This window comes from Chiloscyllium plagiosum, unplaced genomic scaffold, assembly GCF_037043375.1.
Source record: "Chiloscyllium plagiosum isolate Xiang-an unplaced genomic scaffold, Cpla_swu_hap1 HiC_scaffold_18, whole genome shotgun sequence".
NCBI classification, from domain to species: domain Eukaryota; kingdom Metazoa; phylum Chordata; class Chondrichthyes; order Orectolobiformes; family Hemiscylliidae; genus Chiloscyllium; species Chiloscyllium plagiosum.
This window is the reverse complement of record NW_028270156.1, coordinates 23,222,818-23,238,048: the sequence shown is the minus strand read 5'-3', so window position 1 is coordinate 23,238,048 and position 15,231 is coordinate 23,222,818. Positions and strand designations below refer to the sequence as shown.

At 43.9% G+C, this 15,231-nt stretch overlaps 1 protein-coding gene across 1 annotated transcript in view; it reads left to right on the top strand.

Annotated features, from left to right (window-relative positions):
• The window catches only part of nat10 (N-acetyltransferase 10), a 94,946-nt gene that overhangs the window by 21,742 nt on the left and 57,973 nt on the right, over positions 1-15,231 (top strand). The window contains exons 3-5 of the mRNA XM_087996330.1: positions 4,363-4,454; positions 11,448-11,619; positions 12,910-13,032. Coding sequence (XP_087852456.1) covers positions 4,363-4,454; positions 11,448-11,619; positions 12,910-13,032 — 387 coding nt within the window. The remainder of the gene's footprint in view (positions 1-4,362; positions 4,455-11,447; positions 11,620-12,909; positions 13,033-15,231) is intronic.

Below are 15,231 nucleotides of genomic sequence, written 5' to 3'. Positions count from 1 at the left end.
CAGGGCATCGGTATCACGGCCTGGACGCTGGTACCGGTCGCCCGCCATGAGGTGCGGTGGGAGGCCAGTAGCCAGCGACGGACGCAGGACAATTTTACATGTGAACCCGGTCAGCAGTGCGTTGTTCTGACTCTCACCAGCGACTGTCAATTGTACACGTGTGCACAGTGCTACATGCGCCGGGATGGGGAAAAATATGACATATCGTTCATACCGCCTAATTGCACCCTGGTGGTGAATGCCCAAGTCAAGATGTGTTTGTGGGACCGACGCACCCAGACATGCGGGACAACGGGGACTCATTGGAGCGTCACAGCTCGGGGGGAAGATCTGTGGCTGCGCAATGCCACCGATATTCGGAATCGTCATCGATTCATGTGGTTAATAATGGTACTGCCCTCGACGAACGCCCCGTCTGAGGCGTTATTAAACCCCACGCGGGGCGGGCCAGCACCGAAGAGGGGTGCCACGGGGGGCGTGCGGTCGCATCGAACACAGTTGGCCCCTATTATGTCAACTTATCAACAGATGGCCCGGGCGGTACTGCACACTGATGTTCATTGGCGGGTACAGTTGCCCCTCATACCCGAGTGTCATACCAAGAGGCGGCGACGAGCGTGGTACGACACCCTGCTGGGAGGCGCAGGAACTGTTATGGGTATCTCGAATGCCATTGACTCTGAGGTAACCCGTACTAAATTATCTAACACGGGACAGGCCACCTCACAAGGACTACATACTATTGGAAGGTGGATGCCATCCGTAATGATGACTCAAGGAGAGACAGCTGAAATAATGATACGATCTCTGCAATGGGAACTGGATGTCTGGGGTGCCACTCAGGAACTGTTTGAGAACATTACGGCTCAGTTAAATTGGACTGCCTGTCATATTCAAATGTTGCATGCTCAAATACAGAAAGAACGCTTTTTGCGTGTGGTAACATCCCCCAATGTACAAGCGTGGAGGGGAATATGGAATGTATCTGAGAAATTGTGGATGATAACCCATCCAGAACGAACATGGTGTAACGCAACTATGTGTAACGGATACTTTGTTACCATGAATGTAACCCACACTGTTACGGTCTGTCGATATTATGTATTACCAGTGATTACATCTTCTGGATATTATTTTCTGAAGACAAGGGGACAGTGGTTTAGCCCAGATACCAATATTACCTATGATCTGTCCGCTTGTGAACAGACTGATCAGGGGAAAACTTGCCTACTGATGGACAGGTATCGGGACCCTTGCTTGACTAAGGGAACGGCCCTGTGCGAATGGACTGTTGAAACTCCAAGGGACATGATGTGGCAGATTGGGCCACACACGCTCTGTGTGGCTACCAATAATCCACATCCTATGCTTCCCTCAGCACCGTTCTCGGGATGCCTCTCAAATGTCTATCAGTGGCACTGGCAGAATCAGACCTATCTGTTGACCACTTATAGCAGTGCTCGCCACTTTACCAAGGTGCAGTGGAAAGTGCTGATGAATCCTTGGAACATTTCCCTGGATCGGTTTAAGCGAGCATTGGACCGATCCGAGGAGCTTCAGCAGATATTACGAAAGCATCAAACCAATGTCACCAAGGTTACGGTGTCTACCTTTATATATGGACAGGAGGTAGTACATGCTGCCCGTGTAGTGGACGTGGAGTCAGCTCATCATTGGTGGGACATATTGAGTGGTATGTCCTCCACTGCGGGGACATTCCTGTTCCCACCCTTGTCAATCCTGGTAGCGGTCCTGGTGATTTTAACATGCTGTAATGTCCTGACTTGCTTGTATATTTGGCGTGTACGTAGGCGCTTGTTAGAAAGAATACATATGGGCATAATGTAACACATGTATTGGGCCAAGCAGTGGAATGTGGTGTAAAATTATGTCCCAATACATGTGTGAATCATAATGTAACACATGTATTGGGCCAAGCAGTGGAATGTGGTGAAAGGGTTAAAATTGTGTCCCAATACATGTGTGAATCTAACCGAAAATGGAAGGTGTCGCTTAGTCCCGTGTGAATCTTATTACACACCTTCCCGTGTGAATCTTCTTATCTGCATGTGACCAGAATGGAATGTGTTTTTCAGCCTTGCTCTGCTGTTCACATGAATGTTTAGATCTCGAAAAGAGTATATCAGCTGGAAAAGTCTCCAGTTCGGTAGAGTCTGCTCCGGGGTTACGTTTAACCGCCGAGCGTGGGTTGTTGGCAACCGCTCTACGAGAACTGACGGCTCCCAGTTTTGGTAACATGTAGAGTGAGTATAAGCCAGACCCGTTGTAAGTACGAGACTGGTTGTGGGGACACTGCGGGGAATAAAACACTTATATTCTAGCAGACTCGCCTCTTGGCTGTTTGTTCTGTGTCAGACTACTTTCCTGCGAGCCTGGTCCTTGACCTTGAGAATTTTTTAAAACAGATGTTCCTGATGATGGGGACTCCAGAATCAGGGATCACAATCTCAACCTATTGGGTAAGCCATTTAGGATTGACATGAGAAATCTCTTCACCCAGAAAGTGATGAGTCTGTGGAATTAATTACCACAGAAAGCAGTCGAGGTAAAAGTCATTGCATGATTTCAAGGAAGTGTTGAATACCACATCTTGGCCTAAAAGGATCAAAGCACATGGGGGGAAAAGTAGGAACAGGCGAGTGAGCTGGATGATCAGCCATGATCATCGTGAATGGGGGAGCAGACCTCAAGGGCTGAATGGCTTACTCTAGTTATTATTTTGTATGTTTCAGTGTTTACTCCACAAAATTCCACTTGATCTTCAAGTTGCAAAATCTCTCTTGGCACATTTAGTTATATAGCATTTGCAATTTATTGTCCAAATGGGAAGCATTATTTGGCTCCTTACAACGCTTTCAGGCCAAAGTCCTCACTGGACAAATAGTTTTCAGCATGAGAGTTCAGTTTTGTCTTGATCTTGAACAAGGAGATGGACAGAAACCATCCCTGTTCTGGTGAAAATGAATCCAGGCAGTTATCGAGTGTCATGCCATCAGAACAAGTATGGCAAAGGGACTTTCACTCACTTTCTGAAGTATTTCTACTCAGAGTCCTCCGACAAGGGTAAACTTTGATTATGAGACTACAGAAGGACTCGCAGCTGCTGAACACAACTCTTCAACTTTAAGCTTTCACACCAGACCATCAAGTCTTCAACTGCAACCTACAGGCCTGAAGTGATATCCTGAAGGGCAGAACTGAATTTCATCTTTACAAATATCTTGTGTTATTACCTGCATTTAAACGTTGTATGCGTTCAGTTATAACTTTACTAAGTAACTTATAGCAGTATTCTACAATATGCCAGCCTTTATCTTGATTTAGGCTAAAGTTCCTTGTTCTGTTTAAATTCAAACAGTAGCTGGCGAGCAACTTTCAGGTAGCAAGCATGACTTTCAAAAAAATAAATTCTAAGGCCGCCAATTGGTAATTGAAATGAGTTATGAATGAAAATGACCATTTAAAAAGTGCCAAGCAACAGAGCTGATGCAGCAACCTGATTTCTCTCTCACACACCCAAAGGTTGCAGTTCAATTTCTCATTTCTATATCTGCCTGCTGAATCGGGAGCCAGTGCACTCACTGATTTTCCTGCCCAGATGGCAGCCCATTTCTAAGCTAGCCCCCACCATCTCCTCCCCAAAAAAGCTTAAGATTCAAATACCTTTTCCATAATCTGGTTTGATTTTCATTCTTCCTTCAGTATACTGACATCATGGTTTTAATCTTCGCTGTGGTGTTTTCTGGAGTCAGCAGATTTTCAAAAATTCTTTACCTCTGTGCACTTTCCTCAAACTGGGTTCAAAAGTAGTAAATTAACTTGTGCATTGAAGTTCTGTTAAAAGGATGATGATAACTGTGAAGGAAGAAATTTTGTTATCATGTGAAACCTAGCTGTAGGTATTTTATATTGACCTTGAGACATATAATCACCTGGGTTGAAGGATTTGTTGCTTTATTTGGAAAAATCAATTATCTTTGGTACCAGAAATAAATTGGTGGCTGCCATTGGGTAGAATGTGAAGTAAATGTGTTAATTTTCTGCATGTACTTATTTACAGCTGGCTTTGAAAGACTGTATCAGAGCTATTCAGATTAACTTTCATGTCGACTTTTAATCTCTGTCATATTAGGCAGTAGCCTTAAATGTGCACTTTTTTGTTCATTCCCTTTTGTCAATTGAATGTTTGCTGTCAGGATTATTTACAACTTAATATTCCGTTTCTCCACAAAGTTTGTTGTTACACCAAAGGTCAGTGTGTGTTGCTTGCTATGACTTAGTTGATGGAAATTGCCCAACACTTATGACTACACTACACATTTTTGTCTATTTTCACTGCAGGTGGTTATACTTCACCATATGCTGTCTAAAGCTACAGTAAAGGCCAGGCCATCTGTGCTGTGGTGTTACAAGAAGGAGCTTGGCTTCAGCAGGTAACTTGCCTTTCATTTGGAAAATACAACAGTCATTTGGTGCATCGAGCTATTCAGCTCCAGTCCATCCTTGTCGCCCTGTAGGTTTATTTCCTTCAAGCGTCCACCCAATTTTCTTCTGCAATCATTGATTGTTCCCTCTTCCACCAACCCCTTGAGCACTGGATTCTACATCATTAACATTCACTACATGAGAAAGGTCTTTATCACATTCCCCTTTCATGTCTTGCCCAATCTGTGCCCTCAGGTTCTTGTAGCATCAGCACATGGGAAGAGGCTTTCCAAAGTCTGCCTTACCTCAGCATGTCATCATCGTGTGCATCTCGCTTAAACTTTCCTCAATTTCCTTTCCTGTCAGCAGAAGCTTTGCCAAGTTAATTTAAAATCTCTCACTCCAGCAACTATTCTTAAATCTAATCTGCACCTTCTCAAGGAACATCATATCCTTCCTAAACTGATGTGACTGGAAGAGATTCTCTTGTAGTCCAACTAATGCTTAATAAAGGTTCATCACAACTTCCCTGCTTTATACTCAGTGCCTTTCTTTATGAAGCCCTGAATCACATAAAGTTTGCTAACAATTTTCAGTACAGTCAATTCTACTATATTTCTTCAGTGTAGATTAGCTATCATGCGATTGAATAATTTAGACCATTACTTGTAGAACGCAAATTTTCTTTATTGGCTATAAGGGAATTCTGTTTCCGTCAGTTTAAATGTTGCTGCTGTTACACAATTTTCTTATAGCGTGGGATTGCATAAGAAAATGCGAACTCAACTATTGCTTTATATCAGAATAAACTATTTTCTTCCACCTCCAAAGAACGATGCCCATGTGCTCCTTGGTCTGTGAGACCCAGTACTGTTTGTCAAACTAGTCGTTTAAGTCTATATTGCTTTCATATTTGCCAAAATGCATCACATTGCATTTCTGTATTACATTTCACCTCCTACCTGTCTGCCCATTCTGTGATCCGATCTGTCATGTTGCAGGTGATTTGTATTATCCTCACCATTTGCCACTCCTCCAAGTTCAGCACATTTTCAAGTTTTACTCCTTACTCCAATATGCATTTTATTTAGATTTCAAAAAATTGGGCCCCTCAATGACTTTGGGAAACACCACTGTTTACCATCCTCCAGTCTAAAATGCAATCATTTTATGATGACTTGCTGTTTCCTGTCCTGCAGCCAGTTTTTCTTCTTCCAAGCTGACACTGAGCCTTTTTTTTTCAGTCAGTCGTAAGTATAGCTGGTTGGCCAGCATTTATTGCCCATCCATAGCTACCCTTGAGAAGGTGATGGTGATCTGCCTTCTTGAACTGCTGAAGTCCATGTGCTGTAGGTAGACCCCTTAGGGAAGGCAGTCTAGGATTCTCACTCAACAACATTAAAGCAATGGTGATCTATTTGAATGTGAGAATGGTGAATGGCTTCGAGGAGAATTTGCTGGTAGTGGTCTTCGAGTGTATTGGTTGCCCTTGTCCTTTTAAATAGATGTGGTCGTGGGCTTGCAAAGTGCTGTCTTCGGTGAATTCATATAGAAAGTAAGCACTGCTGCTACTGAGCATCAGTGGTGGAGAGAGTGGATGCTTGTGGGTGTGGTGCCAGTCAAGTGGGCTCATTGTCTTGGGTGGTGTCAAGCTTCTTGAATGTTGTTGGAGCTGCACTCACCCAGACAAGTGGCGAGTATTCCATCGCATTCCTGACTTGTGCCTTGTAGATGGTGAGCAGGCATTGGGGAATCAGGAGGTGAGTTACTCGCCACAGTATTCCCAGCCTCTGACCTGCTTTTGTAACCAATATATTTATATGGCGAGTCCAATTGAGTTTCTGGTCAATGATAATCTTCAGACCATCAATCATAGAGGATTTAGTGATGGTAACATTATTGAATATCAAGGTGCAGAGTTTAGCTTTATTCTGCTGTTTGTGGGGCCACTTAGTTCTGTCTATCCTTTGCTGCTTATGCTGTTTGAAAATATTTCTCTCTGAATTTATAATGCTATCCTCTGTCATTACTTGCGATTCTTTGGAATATATGTTACCAATGCCAAGATGGCTTACAAAAATGTCCACCATGAGGCAGGACTGCAGGATTCAAAATGACAGTTACAGAAATGACTATCTATTCCCCTTCCCATGTAATCTTTGAGAATATTTGCATTTAGCTTTTCCTTCTTGCACATAGCTCAAGCACTGGACTGCATTCCTTCATGTCAATGGGTTTTCCCATGTCAGTGCTGTAACGCCAGCTCTGCTCCTGCTGCTGAACTGTGACGCCACATCCCCCACAGTCACCTTAGTTGTTTTATCCCAGCAGCCACCATATTGCATTCCTGTCTATTGCTACTGTGCTGTAAGTGTCACCACCATGTTGCATCCTCTTAGCTGCTACATTGGTGCATGTTATAAACATAGGTACAGCCTATTTAGATTGGTTTATTTTGGTGGCAGGAGCAGGATGCAAGGAAAGGTGGTGAGAGCAGGTAGCCAGGGATGGCAGCGGGGGCAAGGTCGAGCCTGGAGTGGGGGATGTTAAGCCCTTCCGTGCTGTGTGACCCCAGCATGGCTAGGCGCTTACGGACTGTGATGTTGAACTGTTAACTGTGTTTCTTTGGTTTTCTACTTTTTAGTAAAAAGGACTATAATTTTTAACTTTGTTTTCTCTATTTTTCTGCTTTGTACCAAGGTTCTGTGTCTAGGTACCTTTGTATCTAAAATGGTGCTGTAAATGGCAACTTGTAAACTTTTCACTGTACTCACATCACTTGACAATAAACCTAATTCAATTCAAATTTACCCCTTCAAATCATTGCCAGGAGTTTCAGATTAGATAGATATTGAATCATCAGGCAAGACTGAAGAGACTGAGTTCACAAATGGTATCAAAGTTTATATTATAAAAGCAAAATAATACAGTGCACTTACCTCATAGCTAAGGACTTGCCGACTATGATTAAAATAAATTAAAATGTTAACCTTAAGTTGCAGAGTACATTTGAAATTGGATGGCTCATGTAAGCACTGGCTCATTGAGAATCTTACTGTCCCATTTCTTAAGGCAAGAAGGAAACCAGGTTACTGATAGTAGACTTACCCTGAGAGTAAACACTCATGCTTACAGAGATCAAGACTGCCCTCAAACTGGTCAAAATGGATAAAAACCCAGACCGTAAACAGCATCATTCCCTCCATTGGGATTTTATTGTAAACCCCCTAATAGTCAGAGGGAAATTGAGAAACAAATTTATAAGAAGATCTCAGTTATCTGTAAGAATAATAGAATGGTTATGGTAGGGGATTTTAACTTTCCAAACATAGACCTGGACTGCCATAGTGTTAAGGGTTTAGATGGAGAGGAATTTGTTAAGTGTATACAAGAACATTTTCTGATTCAGAATGGGGATGTGCCTTCCAGAGAAGGTGCAAAATCTGACCTCCTCTTGGGAAATAAGGCAGGGCAGGTGACTGAGGTCAGTGGGGAACACTTTGGGGCCAACGACCATAATTCTGTCAGTTTTAAAAGAGTGATAGAAAAGGATAGATTAGATCTAAAGGTTGAGGTTCTAAATTGGAGGATGGCTAATTTTGACAGTATGAGGCAAGAACTTTCAAAATCTGATTGGGGGGCAGATGTTTGCAGATAAAGGGACGGTTAGAAAATGGGAAGCGTTCAGAAATGAGTGTCCAGAGACAGTATATTCCTGTTAGGGTGAAAGGAAAGGCTGGTATGTGTAGGGAATGCTGGATGATTAAAGAAGTTGAGGGTTTGGTTAAGAAAAAGAAGGAAGCATATGTCAGGTATAGACAAGATTGATCGAATGAATCCTTAGAGTATAAAGGCAGTAGGAGTATACTTAAGAAGGAAATCAGGATGACAAAAAGGGGACATGAGATAGCTTTGGCAAATAAAGTTGAGGAGAATCCAAAGGTTTTTTTCAAATACATTAAGGACAAAAGGGTAACTAGGGAGAGAATAGGGCCCCTCAAAGATCAGCAAGGCGGCCTTTGTGTGGAGCTGCATGAGATGGGGGAGATACTAAATAAGTATTTTGCATCAGTGTTTACTGTGGAAAATGACATGGAAGACATAGAATGTAGGGAAACAGATGGTGACATGTCCACATTACCGATAAAGAAGTGCTGGATGTCTTGAAATGCACAAAAGTGGATAAATCCCCACAACCAGATCAGGTGTACCCTAGAACTCTGTGGGAAACGAGGGAAGTGATTGCTGGACCCTTGCTGAGCTATTTGTATCACCGGTGAATTGCCAGAAGACTGGAGATTGGCGAACGTGGTGTCACTGTTTAAGAAGGGTGGTAAGGTCAAGCCAGGGAACTTTAGACCAGTGAGTCTGACATTGGTGGTGGGCAAGTTGTTGGAGGGAATCCTGAGGGGCTGGATATTTGTACATATATTTGGAAAGGCAAGGATTGATTAGGGATAGCCAACATAGCTTTGTGCACGGGAAATCATGTCTCAGAAACTTGATTGAGTTTTTTGAAGAAGTAACAAAGAGGATTGATGAGGGCAGAGCGGTGGATGTGATTTATATGGACTTCAGTAAGGCATTCAATAAGGTTCCCCATGGGAGACTGGTTAGTTGGTTTAGATCTCATGGAATACAGGGAGAACCAGCCATTTGGATACAGAACTGGCTCAAAGGTAGAAGACTGAGGGTGGTGGTGGAGGATTGTTTTTCAGACTGGAGTCCTGTGACCAGTGGAGTGCCACAAGGATCAATGCTGGGTCCACTACTTTTCGTCATTTATATAAATCATTTGGATGTGAGCATAAGAGGTATAGTTAGTGAGTTTGTAGGTGACATCAACATTGGAGATGTAGTGGACAGCGGAGAAGGTTACCTCAGATTACAACGGGATCTTGATCAGATGGGCCAATGTGCTGAGGAGTGGCAGATAGAGTTTAATTTAGATAAATGCGAGCTGCTACATTTTGGGAAAGCAAATCTTAGCAGGACTTATACACTTAATGGTAAAATCCTGGGGAGTGTTGCTGAACAAAGAGATCTTGGAGTGCAGGTTCATAGCTCCTTGAAAGTGGAGTCGCAGGTAGATAGGATAGTGAAGAAGGCGTTTGTTATGCTTTCCTTTATTGGTCAGAGCATTGAGTGCAGGAGTTGGGAGGTCATTTTGCGGCTGTACAGGACATTGGTTCGACCACTGTTGGAATATTGTGTGCAATTCTGGTCTCCTTCCTGTCGGAAGGATGTTTTGAAACTTGAAAGGGTTCAGAAAAGATTTACAAGGATGTTGCCAGGGTTGAAGGATTTGAGCTATAGGGAGAGGTTGAATAGGCTCGGGCTGTTTATCCTGCAGCATCAGAGGCTGAGGGGTGGCCTTGCAGAGGTTTATAGAATCATGAGGGGTATGGATAGGATAAATAGACAAAGTCTGTTCACAGGGGTGGGGGAGTCCAGAACTAGTGGGCATATGTTTCGATTGAGAGGGGAAAGATATAAAAGGGACAACTTTTTCATGCAGAGGGTGATACGTGTATGGAATGAGCTGCCAGATGAAGTGGTGGAGGGTAGTAGAACATAGAACATTACAGCGCAGTACAGGCCCTTCGGCCCTCGATGTTGCGCCGATCTGTCATACCAATCTGAAGCCCATCTAACCTACACTATTCCAGGTACGTCCATATGCTTGTCCAAGAATTGCTACATTTAAAATGCATCTGGATGGGTATATGAATAGGAAGGGTTTTGAAAGATATGGGCCGGTTGCTGGCAAATGGGACTAGATTGGGTTGGGACATCTGGTCGGCATGGACGAGTTGAACTGAAAGGTCTGTTTCCGTGCTATACATCTCGATGACTCGATGACAAGATCAATGGAGCATTTGAGAAAATGATTGCGAACTTTTCTTTTCAACCCAAATCTGGGTTTAACTCCCTGTAATTAAAAGTTGTTATAATCTATTTAATTCATAATGTAGTAATGAGTTTGATTGGAAGTGTGTATACAGTGCTGTCAGCATTAAGACAGTAGATTGTTTAAGAGTTTTCATCTTAACATACAATGCCATATTCATTATTGCTAGATGAGTTAAGGGCACCCTGTAACTGGGGCTCCAAGTGTGCAATGATTTCTTGGTTTTTCTTTGGCAGTTTTTTGCTGCCTGTTTATAAATGAGCATTATAATATTAACAAGAATACAAAAATTAAGCCCATCTCTCATTGTCTAATTGATCAGCAACTTCTTATTTCAGTGTTACAATAGCAGTATGCACAGTGGTAGTGACCATGCCTTTGAGCCAGGGGATCCAGGTTCAAGTTCTGACCCACTCCAGATGTGTGTCATAACATGTCTCATTAATTTCAGGTATTGCGAAGAGTGTTGCGAAAGAAGCTGAGCAAATGTGAATTCTAAAACCCATGTCTGTGTCTTGTTTACGCCACAATGCTGCATTCTTGCTCTTGACACTAATTAAATTTAGCAAGTTAAATGTTGAATTATTTCGATGAATGAAATGTGTTTTGCATGTAAGGTTGGCACTTAGGGTTACACACATCAATGTAACGATATGATTGTTAATGAATTGCCAGTTATCTACTGTGGCTCAGTCAGGTCACAGTGTAGTCTTCATTTTCATTCCAGTATGTCATTAATTTTGTGATTTTAACTTTTTCTTTTGCTTTGTTCTCTCAATTCAGTTTTTCTCTATTTTGTATCTGGTGTGTCTCTACATGCCCACATTCTCCGTTATTCCTGTTTTTGGTTCAACTCTTCCGTCTCATTGGTCAGTGAAATACATGGTTGGTGCTGCCAGTTGCTGTCATTCCTGGTCCCCTGTTGCCCTGATTTACCTTGTAACTGGTAAATGCTCAAGTAAATAATAACTTCCAATATGATCGGACTTGTGTTTCCAAATCTTGCCAGTATGTTATAGTCACAGGTTATGGAGCGAGACCTAGGTCATTGCATTTATAAAACAATATTCACTCTAATGTTCTTCTCCAGTCACAGAAAGAAGCGAATGAGGCAGTTACAGAAGAAGATAAAAAGTGGAACACTTGATCTCAAGCAGGATGATCCTTTTGAGCTTTTTGTTGCTGCAACCAGCATTCGATATTGTTATTACAATGAGACTCATAAAATCCTGGGTAACACTTACGGAATGTGTGTTCTACAGGTGTGTATATTATATGTATTCATTTTTTATGCATACACAAGGTCAGGGTTGTTGAGGCTAGCTATGAAATTATAGCAATTTATGATTAATATTTTGAGCTTGGCTGACGAGTCTATTCAGACCAGAAAGATCCCCAAGACTGATCCTTATCCCTTACTGAGATAGGTGGCCTCATAGCAGCATTCCTGAATTAAAAGAGTAACAGCAAGTTTTGAGAAGATTTGTTAGCTCAGGTTGAGGTTCTGGATGTAGGTTTGCTTGCTGAGCTGGAAGGTTCCTTTCCAGACATTTTGTCACCATACTAGGTAACATCTTCAGTGGGCCTCCAGGCAAAGCACTGCTGATAATTCCTGCTTTCTATTTACATGTTTGGGTTTCTTTGGGTTGTTGATGTCATTTCCTGTGGTGATGTCATTTCCACACAGGAAATGACATCACCAACCCAAAGAAACCCAAACATATGAATAGAAAGCAGGAATTATCAGCAGTGCTTTGCCTGGAGGCCCACTGAAGATGTTACCTAGTAGGGTGAAGAAACGTCTGGAAGTGAACCTTCAAGCTCAGCGAGCAAACCTACCTCCTGAAATAGTAACAATGATAATTCCTTTAGTGATCTAGTTTTTATTTTAATAATACTTTCCGTCACCTATTGAGAATACTTATCACATTCATATCTCACATTGGAGTGATGACTGTTTGAGTGAGGTATTATAAACCTTCCAGATCCTGTGGAATTGTATTCCAGGAAAGAGTTGGTAGTCCAAGTCTGTTAGTGGCGGGAATTGTAGTTAGGTGGATGGGCTGCACATGAATATTTAAAAGTCATACTTTGGGTATCTATTCTGGAAAGATCCTGCAAGATCTATATCATTCATAGACTCCATATTGAAGCCTGGTTGATGCTGCGCCATTTGATCAGGTATGCTGCTGGAATGCACAGCTTCTCAAACATGAGGGTCACATCAGATTCTGATAAATACTTGTCGACAGGCTTCTGTTACAATTGAGCACTTGGATGCTCTCGGATTTACATTCATTAACATGAAATGTTAATAATTAACGTGCACCTTCAACTTTGCAGTAACATCCATTACATTATCACTATAGACACCATTGAAATCCTATTACAATCACATTGGTTTGAGTTCTTCAATTTTGCAAGGATTTAGTTTTAAAAAAAAGTAATCTGTAATAGTATTAGTACTAATCAATAGATTGGTTTTACAAAATCAATCACTGTTACTACCAACATTTCTGTACACTTGAACATAGTGTCATCTTCTGCTACAGGACTTTGAAGCCCTGACTCCAAATCTGTTAGCCAGGACTATTGAGACAGTGGAAGGAGGTGGACTTGTTGTGATTCTACTGAGAACTGTCAACTCGTTGAAGCAGCTTTATACGATGACAATGGTATGTGTTATTTGACTGCAGTAAGTGCTAGTAAGCCAAAGTTCTTTTCATTGGCCAATTAGTTTGCTCACCTTCACTAGAATTAAAGTGTCTGTGGAAATTTGCTGATGATAACTATCTAATGGTGCAAACACTCTAACTGGCAAGGTTGATATTGATCAATTCGGAAGACTATTCTTTGTTGCTTTACATGGACGATTTCCTTGATGCAGAAATACAGCTTTATTTTGTCTGTACTGCTGTACCCCGTTGTGCAGGTTCACCAGTTGCAAGTTTGCTTCCCGTCTACAGATCACTGAGGAACTTAGGGGTAGAGCTGAAAATGTGTTGCTGGAAAAGCGCAGCAGGTCAGGCAGCATCCAGGGAACAGGAGAATCGACGTTTCGGGCATAAGCCCTTCTTCAGGAATGAGGAACGTTTGTCCAGCAGGCTAAGATAAAAGGTAGGGAGGAGGGACTTGGGGGAGGGGCGTCGGAAAAGCGATAGGTGGAAAGAGGTGAAGGTGAGGGTGATAGGTCAGACTGGGGTGGGGGCGGAGAGGTCAGGAAGAAGATTGCAGGTTAGGAAGGCGGTGCTGAGTTCGATGGATTTGACTGAGACAAGGTGGGGGGAGGGGAAATGAAACTGGTGAAATCCGAGTTCATCCCTTGTGGTTGGAGGGTTCCTAGGCGGAAGATGAGGTGCTCTTCCTCCAACCGTCGTGTTGTTGTGGTCTGGCGATGGAGGAGTCCAAAGACCTGCATATCCTTGGTGGAGTGGGAGGGGGAGTTGAAGTGTTGAGCCACAGGGTGGTTGGGTTGGTTGGTCCGGGTGTCCCAGAGGTGTTCTCTGAAACGCTCTGCAAGTAGCCGGCCTGTCTCCCCAATATAGAGGAGGCCACATCGGGTGCAGAGGATGCAATAGATGATGTGTGTGGAGGTGCAGGTGAATCTGTAGCGGATATGGAAGTTTCCTTTGGGGCCTTGGAGGGAGGTGAGGGGGGAGGTGTGGGCGCAGGTCTTGCACCTCCTGCGGTTGCAGGGGAAGGTGCCAGGAGTGGAGGTTGGGTTGGTGGGGGGTGTGGATCTGACGAGGGAGTCACGGAGGGAGTGGTCTTTACGGAATGCTGATAGGGGAGGGGAGGGAAATATATCCCTGGTGGTGGGGTCCGTTTGGAGGTGGCGGACATGACGGCGGATGATGTGCTGTACATGGAGGTTGGTGGGGTGGTAGGTGAGGACCTGTGGAGTTCTGTCCTGGTGGCGGTTGGAGGGGCGGGACTCAAGGGCGGAGGAGCGGGAAGTGGAAGAGATGAGGTGGAGGGCATCGTCGACCACGTCAGGGGGGAAATTGCGGTCCTTGAAGAAGGAGGCCATCTGGGTTGTACGTTTTTGGAACTGGTCCTCCTAGGAGCAGATGCAGTGGAGACGAAGGAATTGGGAGAATGGGATGGCGTTTTTACAGGGGACTGTGGGAGTCGGTCGGTTTGTAGTAGATGTCCGTGTTGATTCGGTCGCCTGAGATAGAAATAGAAAGGTCAAGGAAGGGGAGGGAGGAATCTGAGACTGTCCAGGTGAATTTGAGGTCGGGGTGGAAGGTGTTGGTGAAGTGGATGAACTGTTCAACCTCCTCGTGGGAGCATGAGGCGGCGCCGATACAGTCATCGATGTAGCGGAGGAAAAAGTGGGGGGTGGGGCCAGTGTAGTTGCGGAAGATGGACTGTTCCACATATCCTACGAAGAGGATATGTGCCCCCCCAACGTGGTCGACGATGCCCTCCACCGCATCTCTTCCACTTCCCGCTCCTCCACCCTTGAGCCCCGCCCCTCCAACCGCAGGACAGAACCCCACTGGTCTTCACCGACCATCCCACCAGCACTTCAACTGTGGCTCAACACTTCAACTCCCCCTCCCACTCCACCAAGGATATGCAGGTCTTTGGACTCCTCCATCGCCAGACCACAACAACACGACGGTTGGAGGAAGAGCGCCTCATCTTCCGCCTAGGAACCCTCCAACCACAAGGGATGAACTCGGATTTCACCAGTTTCCTCATTTCCCCTTCCCCCCACCTTGTCTCAGTCAAATCCATCGAACTCAGCACCGCCTTCCTAACCTGCAGTCTTCTTCCTGACCACTCCACCCCCACCCCAGTCTGACCTATCACCCTCACCTTGACCTCTTTCCACCTATCGCATTTCCGACGCCCCTCCCCCAAGT